This window comes from Lobosporangium transversale, assembly GCF_002105155.1.
Source record: "Lobosporangium transversale strain NRRL 3116 chromosome Unknown BCR41scaffold_18, whole genome shotgun sequence".
NCBI classification, from domain to species: domain Eukaryota; kingdom Fungi; phylum Mortierellomycota; class Mortierellomycetes; order Mortierellales; family Mortierellaceae; genus Lobosporangium; species Lobosporangium transversale.
Genome location: NW_019028996.1, coordinates 44,685 through 56,447, shown reverse-complemented (window position 1 = coordinate 56,447; position 11,763 = coordinate 44,685). Strand labels below are relative to the sequence as shown.

The following is an 11,763-nucleotide window of genomic DNA, read 5'->3' as shown; positions in this document are numbered from 1 at the left end:
ATAACTCACGTTTCTGCTTGAAGACAATTATGCCTTGATATGATGGTTAATAATGCGATGGTGTGACAAAGAACCAAAAGAAAGAGGGATGTTCAGGTGTTCGGTGTTCTTCTATCTTGGTCTGTGTGTCAATGCAGAAGAGAAGAGTAAAAAAAAAAAAAAAAAAGCTAATGGGTCAATCAGGAACACTGGAAAAGATGAAGGACAATGACATATCTTTCTTTTTCTGTTCAAAAAACAAATATAGAAAGCTTTATGCAATATGTGATATATATGATTGGTGATTGGGAGACAGAAAGAAAAAGCAAGAGTGAATGAGAATCCGAAAGGAAAGAGTGGGAATCTTCAGCTCAATACTGTTTCTTTTTTTTCTTCATACTCCCAGAAATGCCCTTGTTTACCACAATGGCGATGACTTTGACCCAATGGCAGGGATAGAAATGGTAACGGGGAGATAAAGATAGGTGCGAGAGAGAGGGCAGGTGCAAATACGCCAGGGCTAGGAGATGGAATAGGATGGGACAGAAGAACAAGAATATGGGGCATGCAACGAACGCGAGCACATTCAAACACAGCGGGAAGAAGACCTGGTAAGAAATAACATAATTCTAATGGAGATGAGGTGGAAAAGAAGGGATGGGTGACAACAAAGGGCATTCAGATCATGCTAACCGAAAAAAAAGGAGAAGGCGTGTAACTCATTGATCATTCATCTTTTCTTGTCTGTGTGTGCGTGTGTCGCATTACATGTGAAGTGTGAATGTGAGAGTGGCCGTGCGTTTTTATAGCAATGTAGCTGTGCAGCAGAAGCGGAGTAAGCGGAGCCGTGTAGCAGAGTAAACAGAAAGACAAGAACGAAAGAAGAAAAAAACCAACATGTGCTTCACTCAATGATTTACATGATGAAGTATAAGCGAAGAGCCATGACAACAGTGCTCTTTTCTGCCGTGAAGCTCAAAAATAAATAGATGAATAAAACTAGTGAGTAGTGGTTTCGATTGAATTAGACTGGATTGGAGTGGATTGGATTTGGTTCATACTCTTTTAAGAACCAAAAGGAGGAGTAACAAGAAAGGACAAAGAAAGAAATAAAATGCGGAGGCAGCCACAGTGTAACATAAACCACAAAGGATCATCTGAAGAGATTGTGCACGCCTTTTTTCTTTCTGTATCTCTCTCCTCCCATTTTTTTTTTTTTTTTTTACTTGTTTGAGGTTCGGTGAGGCGAGTGCACTAGTAAAATAATGCTGAAAGGATGGGAATGACTTCATCCTTGTGGGTTGCCGTATTTTCTTAAAAGATTCCACACTCTGCCCTGCCAAGTTTGTTTGCATTATTAGTGTTTAGTATGGCATTTTAATCGCCTTCATTCCAGTCAGTAACAAATCGCGAGTGATGTGTGTGATTCATGCATTCAACAATACAAGAAACACCGAATAGAAAACCCCTCCCAAAGAGATGGACAAGTGCAACTAATGATTATCCTATCCTGCCCTATTTATGAATATACCCATTAGCAGGGATGTTGGGGCGGCCCTAAAGGCAGCAGCAGCAGCAATACGATGAAGGCAGATACGCGTCTTTTTTTTTTTGTTACCTTTGTTATAAAAAGTAGTTCTAAGTATGAATATTAAAAATGAAATAAAACGACGCGCTTCGTGGCTTTTGCCGGGTCGTGCGCGCGTGGCTGTGCGGAGCTGGGATTGGAGACTAAGAAAAAAACTTTGTTTAACGTCGCACAACAAGGGAGAGGAGATTGGAGATAAAAATCGATGCTGAGCTGACAGGCTAAAATTATAAAGACAATGAATAAGCAGTTGAAAGAAACATCAAGAAGGCCTACAGCGAAGCGGAGGAAAGGAAGAGAAAGAAGTGCTTATATCTATATAAAGAGAGATGGAGAGAGGGGAAGGTGAAGGTTGAAAATATGGAAAGAGGGTTTGGAAAAGCGATGATGAAGGGATAAAGCAGACAAGACAGAGAGTCAAACAAAAAAACAAAACAAAAGGAAAAAAAAGAAAAAAGAAAGAAAGAGCATGAATAATCAGCCGGATAATAACAAAGGGGAGAAACATGAACACCGAAGAGGGCATGAAATAGGGAGATAAAGAGCTTTAGGTAAAAGGGATCATTTTATTTTCGCAGACTGAGCTGTTTAGGATATGCATGCCACCCTCACGAACACCATTCCTTTGCTAAAGTTAGATATTTGCCAAACAATGCAACAAAGTACCAAAGCACTCCCACCCTTGGCCCTTATCCTTGCAGAAGCGAAAAAAAAAAAGAAAAAAAAAACTGATGTGCGTTTGTGTGGTCTTCATTGTGTATTGGATCCACTATTGCTTTAATTTGTTATCTTTATTTCCCACTTTTGCCTTTTGCATCCGCATGGCTTGCACAAAGGACATCCAGGGCTTGCCTTTCCCTAGGTGCCTGCATATTCAGGCTTCTTTACCCATTCAAGTATCAAGAGGGTATATGATCCATTACGCACCATGCTAACAATCCATATCCGCTATTCACACAACAGTGACGAGCTATTGGGAACGCAGACTGTTCCCATTCAAGTCTTTTGCTTATTTATTTATTTTAATGGCTGACAAATTTCAATGAAATAGCGCTTTAGGCTTACTTTTCCTCCGCACACCTTTTTAATGTTTTGCACCTATCCCATTTTATAGAAGCTTCAGTACTTGTGCATAGATTTCTGACGTTCAGAAGTCCGTAGTAGGATGAAATAATAATAATAATAATAATAATAATAATAATAATAATAATAATAATAATAATAAAACTGTGAATTCCAGAGACTGGTATAAGACCTGAGTTCATGATTCCTGCTTTGCCAAGAAAGTGAACTAGTATATAACCTGGTACATTTGAAGATGGGTAGCCGTTCAGAATCCTTTGCATGGTGTGTCTAACTTCAAATGCTCACTATCCATCAATGCCTTCTTCTTTAACCCCTCTACCTTAGCCTCCATCAGTAAATACATCAACAATCAGAACAATGAGGATTCGGGGCGGCTCGCCCTTTTACCGGGATAGCCATTATTTTGGGAGTAAATGCAAAAAAAAAAAAAAGAGAATCAACCCCACTTTTCCAACCTTTTATTTTATTTTAATATTTTAATAACGTAACATTTGTCCTTTTTATCAGTCAATGTAACGGACATCTGCATGATCACTAAGGAATTCCATCCATGCCTTGAGAAACGCGTCCTTCTTGCCTAGAGTCTCGGAATCTCCAACTACACACAACTGTCTCTTAGAACGCGTCATGGCCACTAAAGTAGGATACAGCAAGAGAAAATAAAAAGACAAACATATGATGAGAAATATAGCTCCTTTTTTTACTTAAACAGACATCTGCAGCCGCCTATCGCTAGTCTGCATAACCATAGACATTTCAAGAGCAACTGCTCTGTGTACCGTTAAGTCGTCTTCTGTCAGAGAGAAATCCGACGTCTCCAGAGTCATTGGAACGAACAAGTGTCAATATGACCGCTTGTTTCTCACGACCCTGGAAGCCATCCACGGTTCCTATCTCAATATCAGGGTAGTCATCTCTAAGCAGCTGCCGCAACAAGGCATTCTATGCAGATACCGGGTTATAGTGACATTAATGTCATTTATAGTAGTAATAATAATGACAGGAAGGTGGATCACATTACTGCATTTTCTCACCTGAGCACTATAGGGTGTAATGATGGCAATATCTTTAGCAGAAACCCCAGAATGAATTAGGCTCCTGACATAGTCTACCACAGTCGCAGCTTCACCTCGATTGAGCTTACTATCATCTATACCACTACTGGGAGAGGAAGCAGTCGCACCGCTGTTCTCTTGATTTTCGGTCTCTTCAGGCATACCTGCCATACTGGTATCTAGGAAAACGAGCGCATGATCTGTGTCTTTTTCTTCGTCAGATGACACCCTCAGTCTCTTCACCTCTGGTAAATCTTTCAGTAGCCACTTGCGACATGATTCGTCCGCGATCAACAAATTTTGATACAGTTTTTGACTTGAGAAAGTCATGATATCCTCGTGCATCCGGTACTGTATAACGAGTGTCCTTTTGATTAGCTTAGAGTCATCCTTTGGGAAGCAGCCCAGTAGTCGAGCAAACATTGTAGTTGAAAGCAAAAATGATGAATAATCGCTATCCTTTGCAATTTTCTCAATATCTAATGCAGGAACCTCAAAGGAGGCAGATGCCCCTACTCTAACAGCCCTATCCCTCTGTAATTTAAGCTCCTTTGTAAGTGAGAGAGTCTCCGCTGCTAGGATGGACGAGAGACTGATGCCCTCTGAAATGATTGTTGGTGGTAATTGCAAGTGATCTCCTGCCAAAACTACTTTAGCGCCTTTTGATATTGCAATCCAACATTCCTACGATTAATGTAAAATGCAGGGGTAAATACCTAGTAATAAAAGGCGTTTTTAATGTTATTGCATTGTAGATTGTTAAGGATTAAAAATACATAAAAGTTATTTACCGCTGTCAATTGATCGTTAAGTTCAAAAAGCAATTAATGCGATTGTAGGATGCAAAAAGCCTCTTAGTATGATTGATAAACAGGAAGATAAGCAGACCATCTTTTTTTTTTTTTTTTTTTTTTTTTTTTTTTTAACTATACGCACAGAAATCGGTGCCATCTTTACCTTCCAGTGCCTGTGTAGCTTCATCAATAATAACGATATCGAATTTTTCTCCCCAGAGTGGTTTAGCTGCACACCCGTTTAACGTGCTTAGAACTACGCTGGCACCCTGGACTAGCTCTTTAACCACCAATTTTTCACGTGTTCTAAAGTCCTTTCGCAGCTGCTTAACCTCCTGAAAGAGTTGTTTGCGCTCGGAACGAAATTTGCATTTCTGGATTTTTTGAAAAGTCTCATCGAGTTCCACACGGATGTCGTTCACAAGTCTTCCTTGATCACTTGTTCTTGAAAGTACATCAAGTGAATGGTCCAATACGCTAGGTAGTACACGAGCTGGGTGGCCTACTCGGACAATGTTGAGTCGATAAGCGGATAACCGCTCCACCAAATTGTCTAATAGGCATACAATGCGAGTATTAATATAGAGCGGTTATCCTATGGCATTATTGCGCAATTTTCCAGCCTCAATTATCAAGATTATTGTATAATCTATGTAATAGCCACCTACCGACACTAATATTTGAAGGTCCACATACCAGGACCCGCTTCTTCTGCAAGACGAATTGCCGGACCAGTTCCACGAGCGTGAAAGTCTTTCCTGTACCTGGAGGTCCATGAATCAAAGCAACCTGTTCTGCTGCAAGCGCAAATCGCACAGCCTCTTGTTGAGATGGATTTAACATGGGATCCAAGAATTGAATTTTTTGCAAATCTGACCAAGCGTCATCAAAGGTTGGATTTTGTCGGCCAAATAGCACGTTTATGAGTGGTAGTGGTAGGCTATTGGTTGAGACCTGGGACAGAGCGTCTTTCAGGAACTTCATCTGTGAAATCATCCTTAATACACCGGTAAAGTTTGGCAAAAAAAAAAAAAAAAAAAAAAAAAAAAAGGTATCAGTTGTGTAATCAAATTGGTCTGAGCGTTCACGTCGTCCTTTTCAAATGATTACCTCTCATAAGTGACATTGTTTGCCAACTTGATCCTAATGGTTTCCAGGGCAGTGATTTACTCAGTAGCATATTCTTCATTATTTTAAAAAGAAGGTCAGAACAAAAAAAAATAACAATGAAAGATAACCATTTTAGCATACAATCGACATCGCTCCTGAACTTCCTTCGGTATCTCTTCTTCATTCTCTCCTTCCTTTTTGGATTTGATTGCAACCACAATGGTTGTTTCTGTGATTCGAAAAACAACGCCTTCTAATTTTGGTTTCCAGCTAGCCTTCATGGGTTTGCCTTTGCTTCCAGTACCGTGCTCTTCTAGAGCGACAATATCCCCCACTCTCATCTTATGGGATGGTAAAGCTGGACTGGTTGAAGTTGCATGAGAAAGTTCAAGATCTACTAAGCTTGCTTACCCAATATCAACAGAACATAGTTAGTCGAGGCTGTGCTTGTATTAAGATACTAGTTGGTAATGTGGCCGTTAGTCATAATAGTTATTCGTACCTTTTGCCTCCAGCCCCAGTTTTAATGTTTACAACGGTTAAACCCAGTAGGGCAAGCCCCTTCTTTGCTAATTGGGCTGGAGTGCATGCTTCAAAGATCCTTTGGATCTCTAACAGTTCGAAATCACGCTCCTCCTGCACTAGTTTCTCTTGGTGGGCTGAAAGACAATGGCATGCGATTACAAATTGTCAGCGAGATTTTGAAGCATCGATTATTTTTTTTTTATGATTAAATTGTTTTGTAATTCCAAGCAATTTACCGAAGAATGCCTCGGGATCCATTTGAAATTGTAATGTTTGGTCAGAACTGAATTGAATCTATTGTCAGTGTGGGGCGGTAAAGAAATAGTTTTTTTTTTTTTTTTTTTTTTTTTGGAGTTGGGTTAATATTTGCTTTGAGTAAAATTGCTGCGGCTACGGCTGCGGCTACTCTAGGACAATAGTGAGAAAAACAAGTGGTCAAACAAAGGCCTATTGATTTCAGTGGTTCGGGATGCTAGGTTTCTCTCTGATAGAAGACTAATCAATGATAGAAGGGTGATTACTTTAATATGTCTATGAAGGTTAGGCGATAGACGATCAAGTTGTCCGTCTGCCTTATGATAAGCAAAAAAAAAAAAAAAAAAAAAAAAAAGTGAATGGAATGTTTGATAATGAATTCTTTAATCGTTGTTTGTCTTTTTTATTTTTCCTACTTTAGTGGCCATGACGCGTTTCAAAATTCAGAGACACTCGATAAGAAGGACGTGTTTCTCAAGGCAGTTTCTTGGTGCACACGCAGATGTCCGTTACATTGACTGACAACCTCTGCGGTGCATACAAAGTTTTTTGGCTTTTTTTTTTGACGTGTCCAAAAATGTAACATGATCCAATTATTGATGGCTATGTCAGTTGAAGACGTCCTTGATGAAACAATCAATGATTGAAGAGGATTTGCCTTTTTTACGGTTTTTTGTTTTCTTCTCTCTCCGTTTTACAATGGCTGTTGTCTGCCCAGTCTCGGTCTCTTTCTCTTTTTCTCTTTTTATGTATGCCGGAACCCCTTTAGCTGCAAGAAAATCATACAATGTCCGTCTGCGCAAAATCTCCGTACTTTGACAGGCAAACCCCTCGCTTCTGATTTTATTTTTCAACCATGCTCTCTTGTTTACCAATTGTTGTGCAGACTGCAGAGCACTTGCAAAGCAACCTTTAGATCTAATGCTGCTCTCTCTCTTCTCTATCTCTCTCTTTTTTTTTTTTTTTTCCCCTCCTTTTGATTGATTTTGATTACTAGATCTGCCAATGTAAGAAAAAAAAGGGGGAGGGAAAGGAGGAAGGGGACCGTTTTCGCAACGGTTCAATTTTTTTTTTACGATTGGAATGTTGGATGTCGCGTCTGCTTTGTCAATTCAATTGGGACTGCACTGCCTTTGGGTGTGGTCAGGATCAGTGATGGGGAAGGCTGTCTCCGGATGAAGACAGAGGATAGGATAGAAAGACAATCCAAATGCAAATCAAATCAAAATAAATAGTCCTCGTTGTCGTGCCCAATTGTCCTTTTTGTACTCTTCTCCACCTTTTTTTCTTCCCCCCTTTTTTATTCATCTCTTTTTCCTTTTTATTTTTCCCGCTTATTGTTCGTCTCATTTGTCTCCAAACATTTCTCTCTCTCTCTTTCTCTCTCCTCTTCCTCACTCATTCTCTTCTTCCTCACATACTCTCTTCTTCCTCACACTCTCTTTCCTTTTCTCTCTTCTTTCCGCCTTTCTAATCAGCTTTATACACATCTCATCTCCATCTCATCTCATTCTTTTTTGCTCCCTCATTCAACTTTACTGCAATACATTCAAAACTATTCCCTTCCCATCCTTTTATTACTTTTTCATCATACCTTTTTTACACATCGACAACTACATTCAACTCCTATTGTATGTATGATATCCTTGCTGTACATTGGAAACAATCAACTTGTACATTTGAGCCTATTTCATAGTCCTCCTCTTTTTGATACTAAAAAAAAGATGTATTCCAATCTTCGCGCTTGGTGTCCTTATACCCAAATAACATGTATAAATATCACCAATGATAATCATCACAAATCCTATTCAATCAAGTTCATGTTACTCTTTGTCGAAAAAGAACAATGGAAAATGGAAATAATTTAAACACATCAGAAATATAACAAATATTACAATCTGATGTGAGCTTGAAGAAAAATTTGTGGAGAAAAAAATAGACAAATGTTTAGTCGGCAAGGCCTGAGAGAAGATGAGCGTAGCATCTGTTTTTTTTTTTTTTTTTTTTAAGTTGTTAGTCGCCATTATTTTCCTTGCTGTTTGTTTTCTTGTTCTCATTGTTTGTCAATGCCTATCTGTTTCAATGTCGATGTCTACCTTCTTTGACAAATATACACATTCGCAAATACTCTCTTTTCCTCTTTCCGATTTCGTATCGCCTTTTTTTGGGGGAGAGGAAGAGAAAGCTTTTATTATTTCTGCATGTTTACAGACTGGACGTTTTTTTTATTTTCCCTTGCATCTTGAATTTTTCAGGCTCTCATATCAAATGAAGAAAAAAAAAAAAAAGTCGCCCACTTCAACTGATATTGTCGTTTCTCTTTTTTTTTTTTTTTTTTTTTTTTTTATTTTTTTTTTTTTTCTTCTGCTTAATTGCACGGCTTTATTTGTCGTTCTTCATTCCCGCTTTTCAATCTTCCTAATTTTTTTTTTTTTTTTTTTTTTTTTAGTGTCTTTCTTGATCTATTCCATAATACTACCGCACAACCACCACCAGTATGAGTAATGATATGGCCGAGCGCATTGCTAATGCGCGCAAAGAAGCCGAGTTCCTAAAGGACAAAATCAGAGAGAAAAAACAGGCCCTCAATGACACGTCATGTAAGTAACTTGGTCCACATTGCCTTACAGAGTCTAATTTTTGCTTACAGAACAGGAAAGTGGTCTTCGCCCAAACCTTTTTTGTTAATGCACATGTATTTATTTCACAGAAAAATTTTCTCCTTTACAACCTGACAATGTTAAATTACAAAAAAGAGTGGTCTCTTGTCCACTAGTGAACGATTCTCTCTTGTCTTTTGGCCTGCCCTTGCCACCTTGCAATGTTAAGCAACGGAGACGAGACAGAATATAGCATGATAAAATATCTACAAGCAATGATCCTCTTTTAATATTTCTTTTTAATGACACTTACATACTATACTCATTTTGTTCTACTTTATCTTGCCTTCTGCTCCCTTTGCTCTATCCCGACTTTCTCTCTGCCCGCATCACTGTCTCCACGTCTTGAATCGCCATGGGATGGATAATGCAATTTATAGTACGAGTTATGTCTCAAGATCTGGAGCCCTTGACTCGCATTGGAATGCGCATTCGGAGGGTGCTCAAGGGCCATCTGGCAAAAATCTATGCCATGCATTGGGCAACCGATAAGAGGCACTTGGTCTCGGCCTCACAGGATGGCAAGCTAATTGTCTGGGATGCCTACACTACCAACAAGGTCTATGCCATCCCCTTGCGCTCATCCTGGGTAATGACATGTGCTTATGCACCTACAGGCAATTTTGTCGCATGTGGTGGACTTGACAACATGTGCTCAATTTACAACCTCCGTACACGGGAAGGATCTGTCAAGGTAGCACGTGAACTGAGCGCACATTCTGGATATCTGTCCTGCTGTCGTTTCTTAAATGACCGGCAGATTCTGACTTCAAGTGGAGACATGAGCTGTATGCTGTGGGATGTCGATGCTGGCATCAAAACCATGGAATTTAACGACCACACAGGCGATGTCATGAGGTATTAGAGTGTACATTATTAACGCATCTGACTTCTCCATTCATAAAAGAGAACCCTTACTATCATGGCCTTAGAAATGGTTGTTCATGCCTTTTTTCTTCTTCTTCAAAAGCTTATCGATTTCTCCTGATCAGCGCTTATTTGTCTCTGGTGCATGTGATTCTACAGCCAAAGTATGGGACATTCGGTCAGGACGCTGTGTCCAAACCTTTACTGGTCACGAGTCAGATATCAATGCCGTGCAGTAAGTTTTTGGCAGGACTATGATTTTTACGTTTATTACTACCTATCAAATTAGAATCTAAAGACTAAACATCAAACATCGTTCATCTTTATCATCTACGGTTAGGTTCTTCCCTAACGGAGATGCATTTGGAACAGGATCAGATGATGCATCATGCCGTCTATTCGATCTTCGTGCAGATCGGGAGATGAACATTTATACACATGACAATATCCTTTGTGGTATCACTTCAGTGGCGTTCTCGATCTCTGGCCGTCTCATGTTTGCAGGATATGATGATTTTAACTGCAATGTTTGGGATACTCTTCGAGGCGAACGTGTAGGCGTCTTGACTGGACATGAGAATCGTGTTAGCTGTCTAGGAGTTGCAAGCGACGGTATGGCAATGTGCACTGGAAGCTGGGATACCACTTTGAAAGTCTGGTCTTGATCAAAATCATCGAAGGATTTTTTTTATTTTATTTTATTTTTGGACAAGAGATGGTTTTTGTTTTATATATTTCTTGCTCTGTACCTTGTTTCCATTGCGCTTCATAATCAAATTCATCAACGTTCCTCCCACCTCTTACTCTTACCAATTGCTTTATTTCTCCTCTACCGGCTTCATCCTATTATTATTACTATTCTTATTACCAATATGCCTTTATCTAGATGCCTATCCTTCTCAACATACCAATAGTGCTTTTGGACTCTCGCTTTTATTCGTTATTAGTGCTTTATCTCGTCTTCTATCATTACCTTATCTCCTACTCAAGTTCGTCTTGTCTTGGTATAATATACAGCGCAGCAAATTCCGTTGAGTCTTGTTCAATGGTTCAACCAGTAAATAAAATAAAGCGTCCAACCTCATTGCCACAACAATGGGTAGAAAATCGAGAAAAGCTCTTTTTAGACCTACTGAAAAATACAAAAGAGAGGATTTCCTTGGAAAGCTTGGCCAGCGAAAATACAGATGGTATACGAGCTAAAGTAACTCCGGGACAAAATAAGAGAATATGTGTCCCATAATAAGTCTGGAAATTACGCAGGAACATCCAATGGAAAGACCATTGTCTACTCCATTCTCCTCACTCTGCAGGTTGTAGATTAACAACATCTTTTATAAAAGATAATACATCTGGGGCCAAATTGAAGTGAAATAGCCATCATTGGAGCAGATGCTATATATTGAAAGGTTGATAGGACCATATAACCACCAAACATATCGGAGTTGATTAAGCTTGTATGTACAAATATACATAGATATATATATAAATATGTCATAATATGATATATATATAATATATATCACAGTTGATTTGCGTTTATTTTAACTGTGTAACGGATCTCTGGGGAAGTTCAGGAAAGTTCCAGCACAGTTATGCCTTGGCGATATGCATACAATGTATGAGTTGCACTCTTAAAACGCTTTAAAGAATGAAGAGGATCTACTCATCTCGACATGGTCCCCAAGTTTGAGCCTTGTCTTCTTTTAAAAAATAATGAGATACGCCTCTTTATCCGATCAAGCTTTTAGACTGCTGGTTGGCCTTTAAATCCCATTTCTTTGATGTTCTTCTCTTCAGCTTTTGAATTCATAAACATGAACAATGCTTGATGGAATACTTTT

The 11,763-nt window shown here is 39.1% G+C and overlaps 2 protein-coding genes across 2 annotated transcripts; one reads left to right on the top strand and one right to left on the bottom strand.

Moving 5' to 3' along the window:
• Nucleotides 1–3,093: 3,093 nt before the first annotated feature.
• Nucleotides 3,094–6,481, bottom strand: BCR41DRAFT_353325 (P-loop containing nucleoside triphosphate hydrolase protein). Its single transcript, XM_022024124.1, has 10 exons — nucleotides 6,374–6,481; nucleotides 6,115–6,271; nucleotides 5,754–6,014; nucleotides 5,613–5,645; nucleotides 5,171–5,499; nucleotides 4,666–5,055; nucleotides 4,500–4,501; nucleotides 3,688–4,392; nucleotides 3,433–3,595; nucleotides 3,094–3,287 (listed from the first exon to the last, which is right to left on the bottom strand). The coding sequence occupies exons 1-10, from the start codon at nucleotides 6,393–6,395 to the stop codon at nucleotides 3,157–3,159; spliced, it is 2,193 nt and encodes a 730-aa protein (XP_021881345.1). The 5' UTR covers nucleotides 6,396–6,481; the 3' UTR covers nucleotides 3,094–3,156.
• A 2,433-nt stretch (nucleotides 6,482–8,914) lies between these two features.
• On the top strand, nucleotides 8,915–11,010 carry BCR41DRAFT_353324 (WD40-repeat-containing domain protein). Its single transcript, XM_022024123.1, has 4 exons — nucleotides 8,915–8,992; nucleotides 9,103–9,910; nucleotides 10,023–10,154; nucleotides 10,260–11,010. Exons 2-4 carry the CDS (start codon nucleotides 9,408–9,410, stop codon nucleotides 10,582–10,584), a joined length of 960 nt encoding a protein of 319 aa, XP_021881344.1. The 5' UTR covers nucleotides 8,915–8,992; nucleotides 9,103–9,407; the 3' UTR covers nucleotides 10,585–11,010.
• Nucleotides 11,011–11,763: the final 753 nt, after the last annotated feature.

What these genes read in the sequence shown, in the direction of transcription:
- BCR41DRAFT_353324 (XM_022024123.1), top strand. Translation starts at nt 9,408, where the DNA reads ATGGGATGGATAATGCAATTTATAGTACGAGTTATGTCTCAAGATCTG. An exon ending in CACACAGGCGATGTCATGAG is followed by an intron (nt 9,911 to 10,022) that starts GTATTAGAGTGT and finishes CTTCTTCAAAAG; the next exon opens with CTTATCGATTTCTCCTGATC. An exon ending in TCAGATATCAATGCCGTGCA is followed by an intron (nt 10,155 to 10,259) that starts GTAAGTTTTTGG and finishes ATCTACGGTTAG; the next exon opens with GTTCTTCCCTAACGGAGATG.
- BCR41DRAFT_353325 (XM_022024124.1), bottom strand. Translation starts at nt 6,395, where the DNA reads ATGGATCCCGAGGCATTCTTCG. An exon ending in GTTCAGGAGCGATGTCGATT is followed by an intron (nt 5,646 to 5,753) that starts GTATGCTAAAAT and finishes GGAAACCATTAG; the next exon opens with GATCAAGTTGGCAAACAATG. An exon ending in TTACACCCTATAGTGCTCAG is followed by an intron (nt 3,596 to 3,687) that starts GTGAGAAAATGC and finishes GTATCTGCATAG; the next exon opens with AATGCCTTGTTGCGGCAGCT.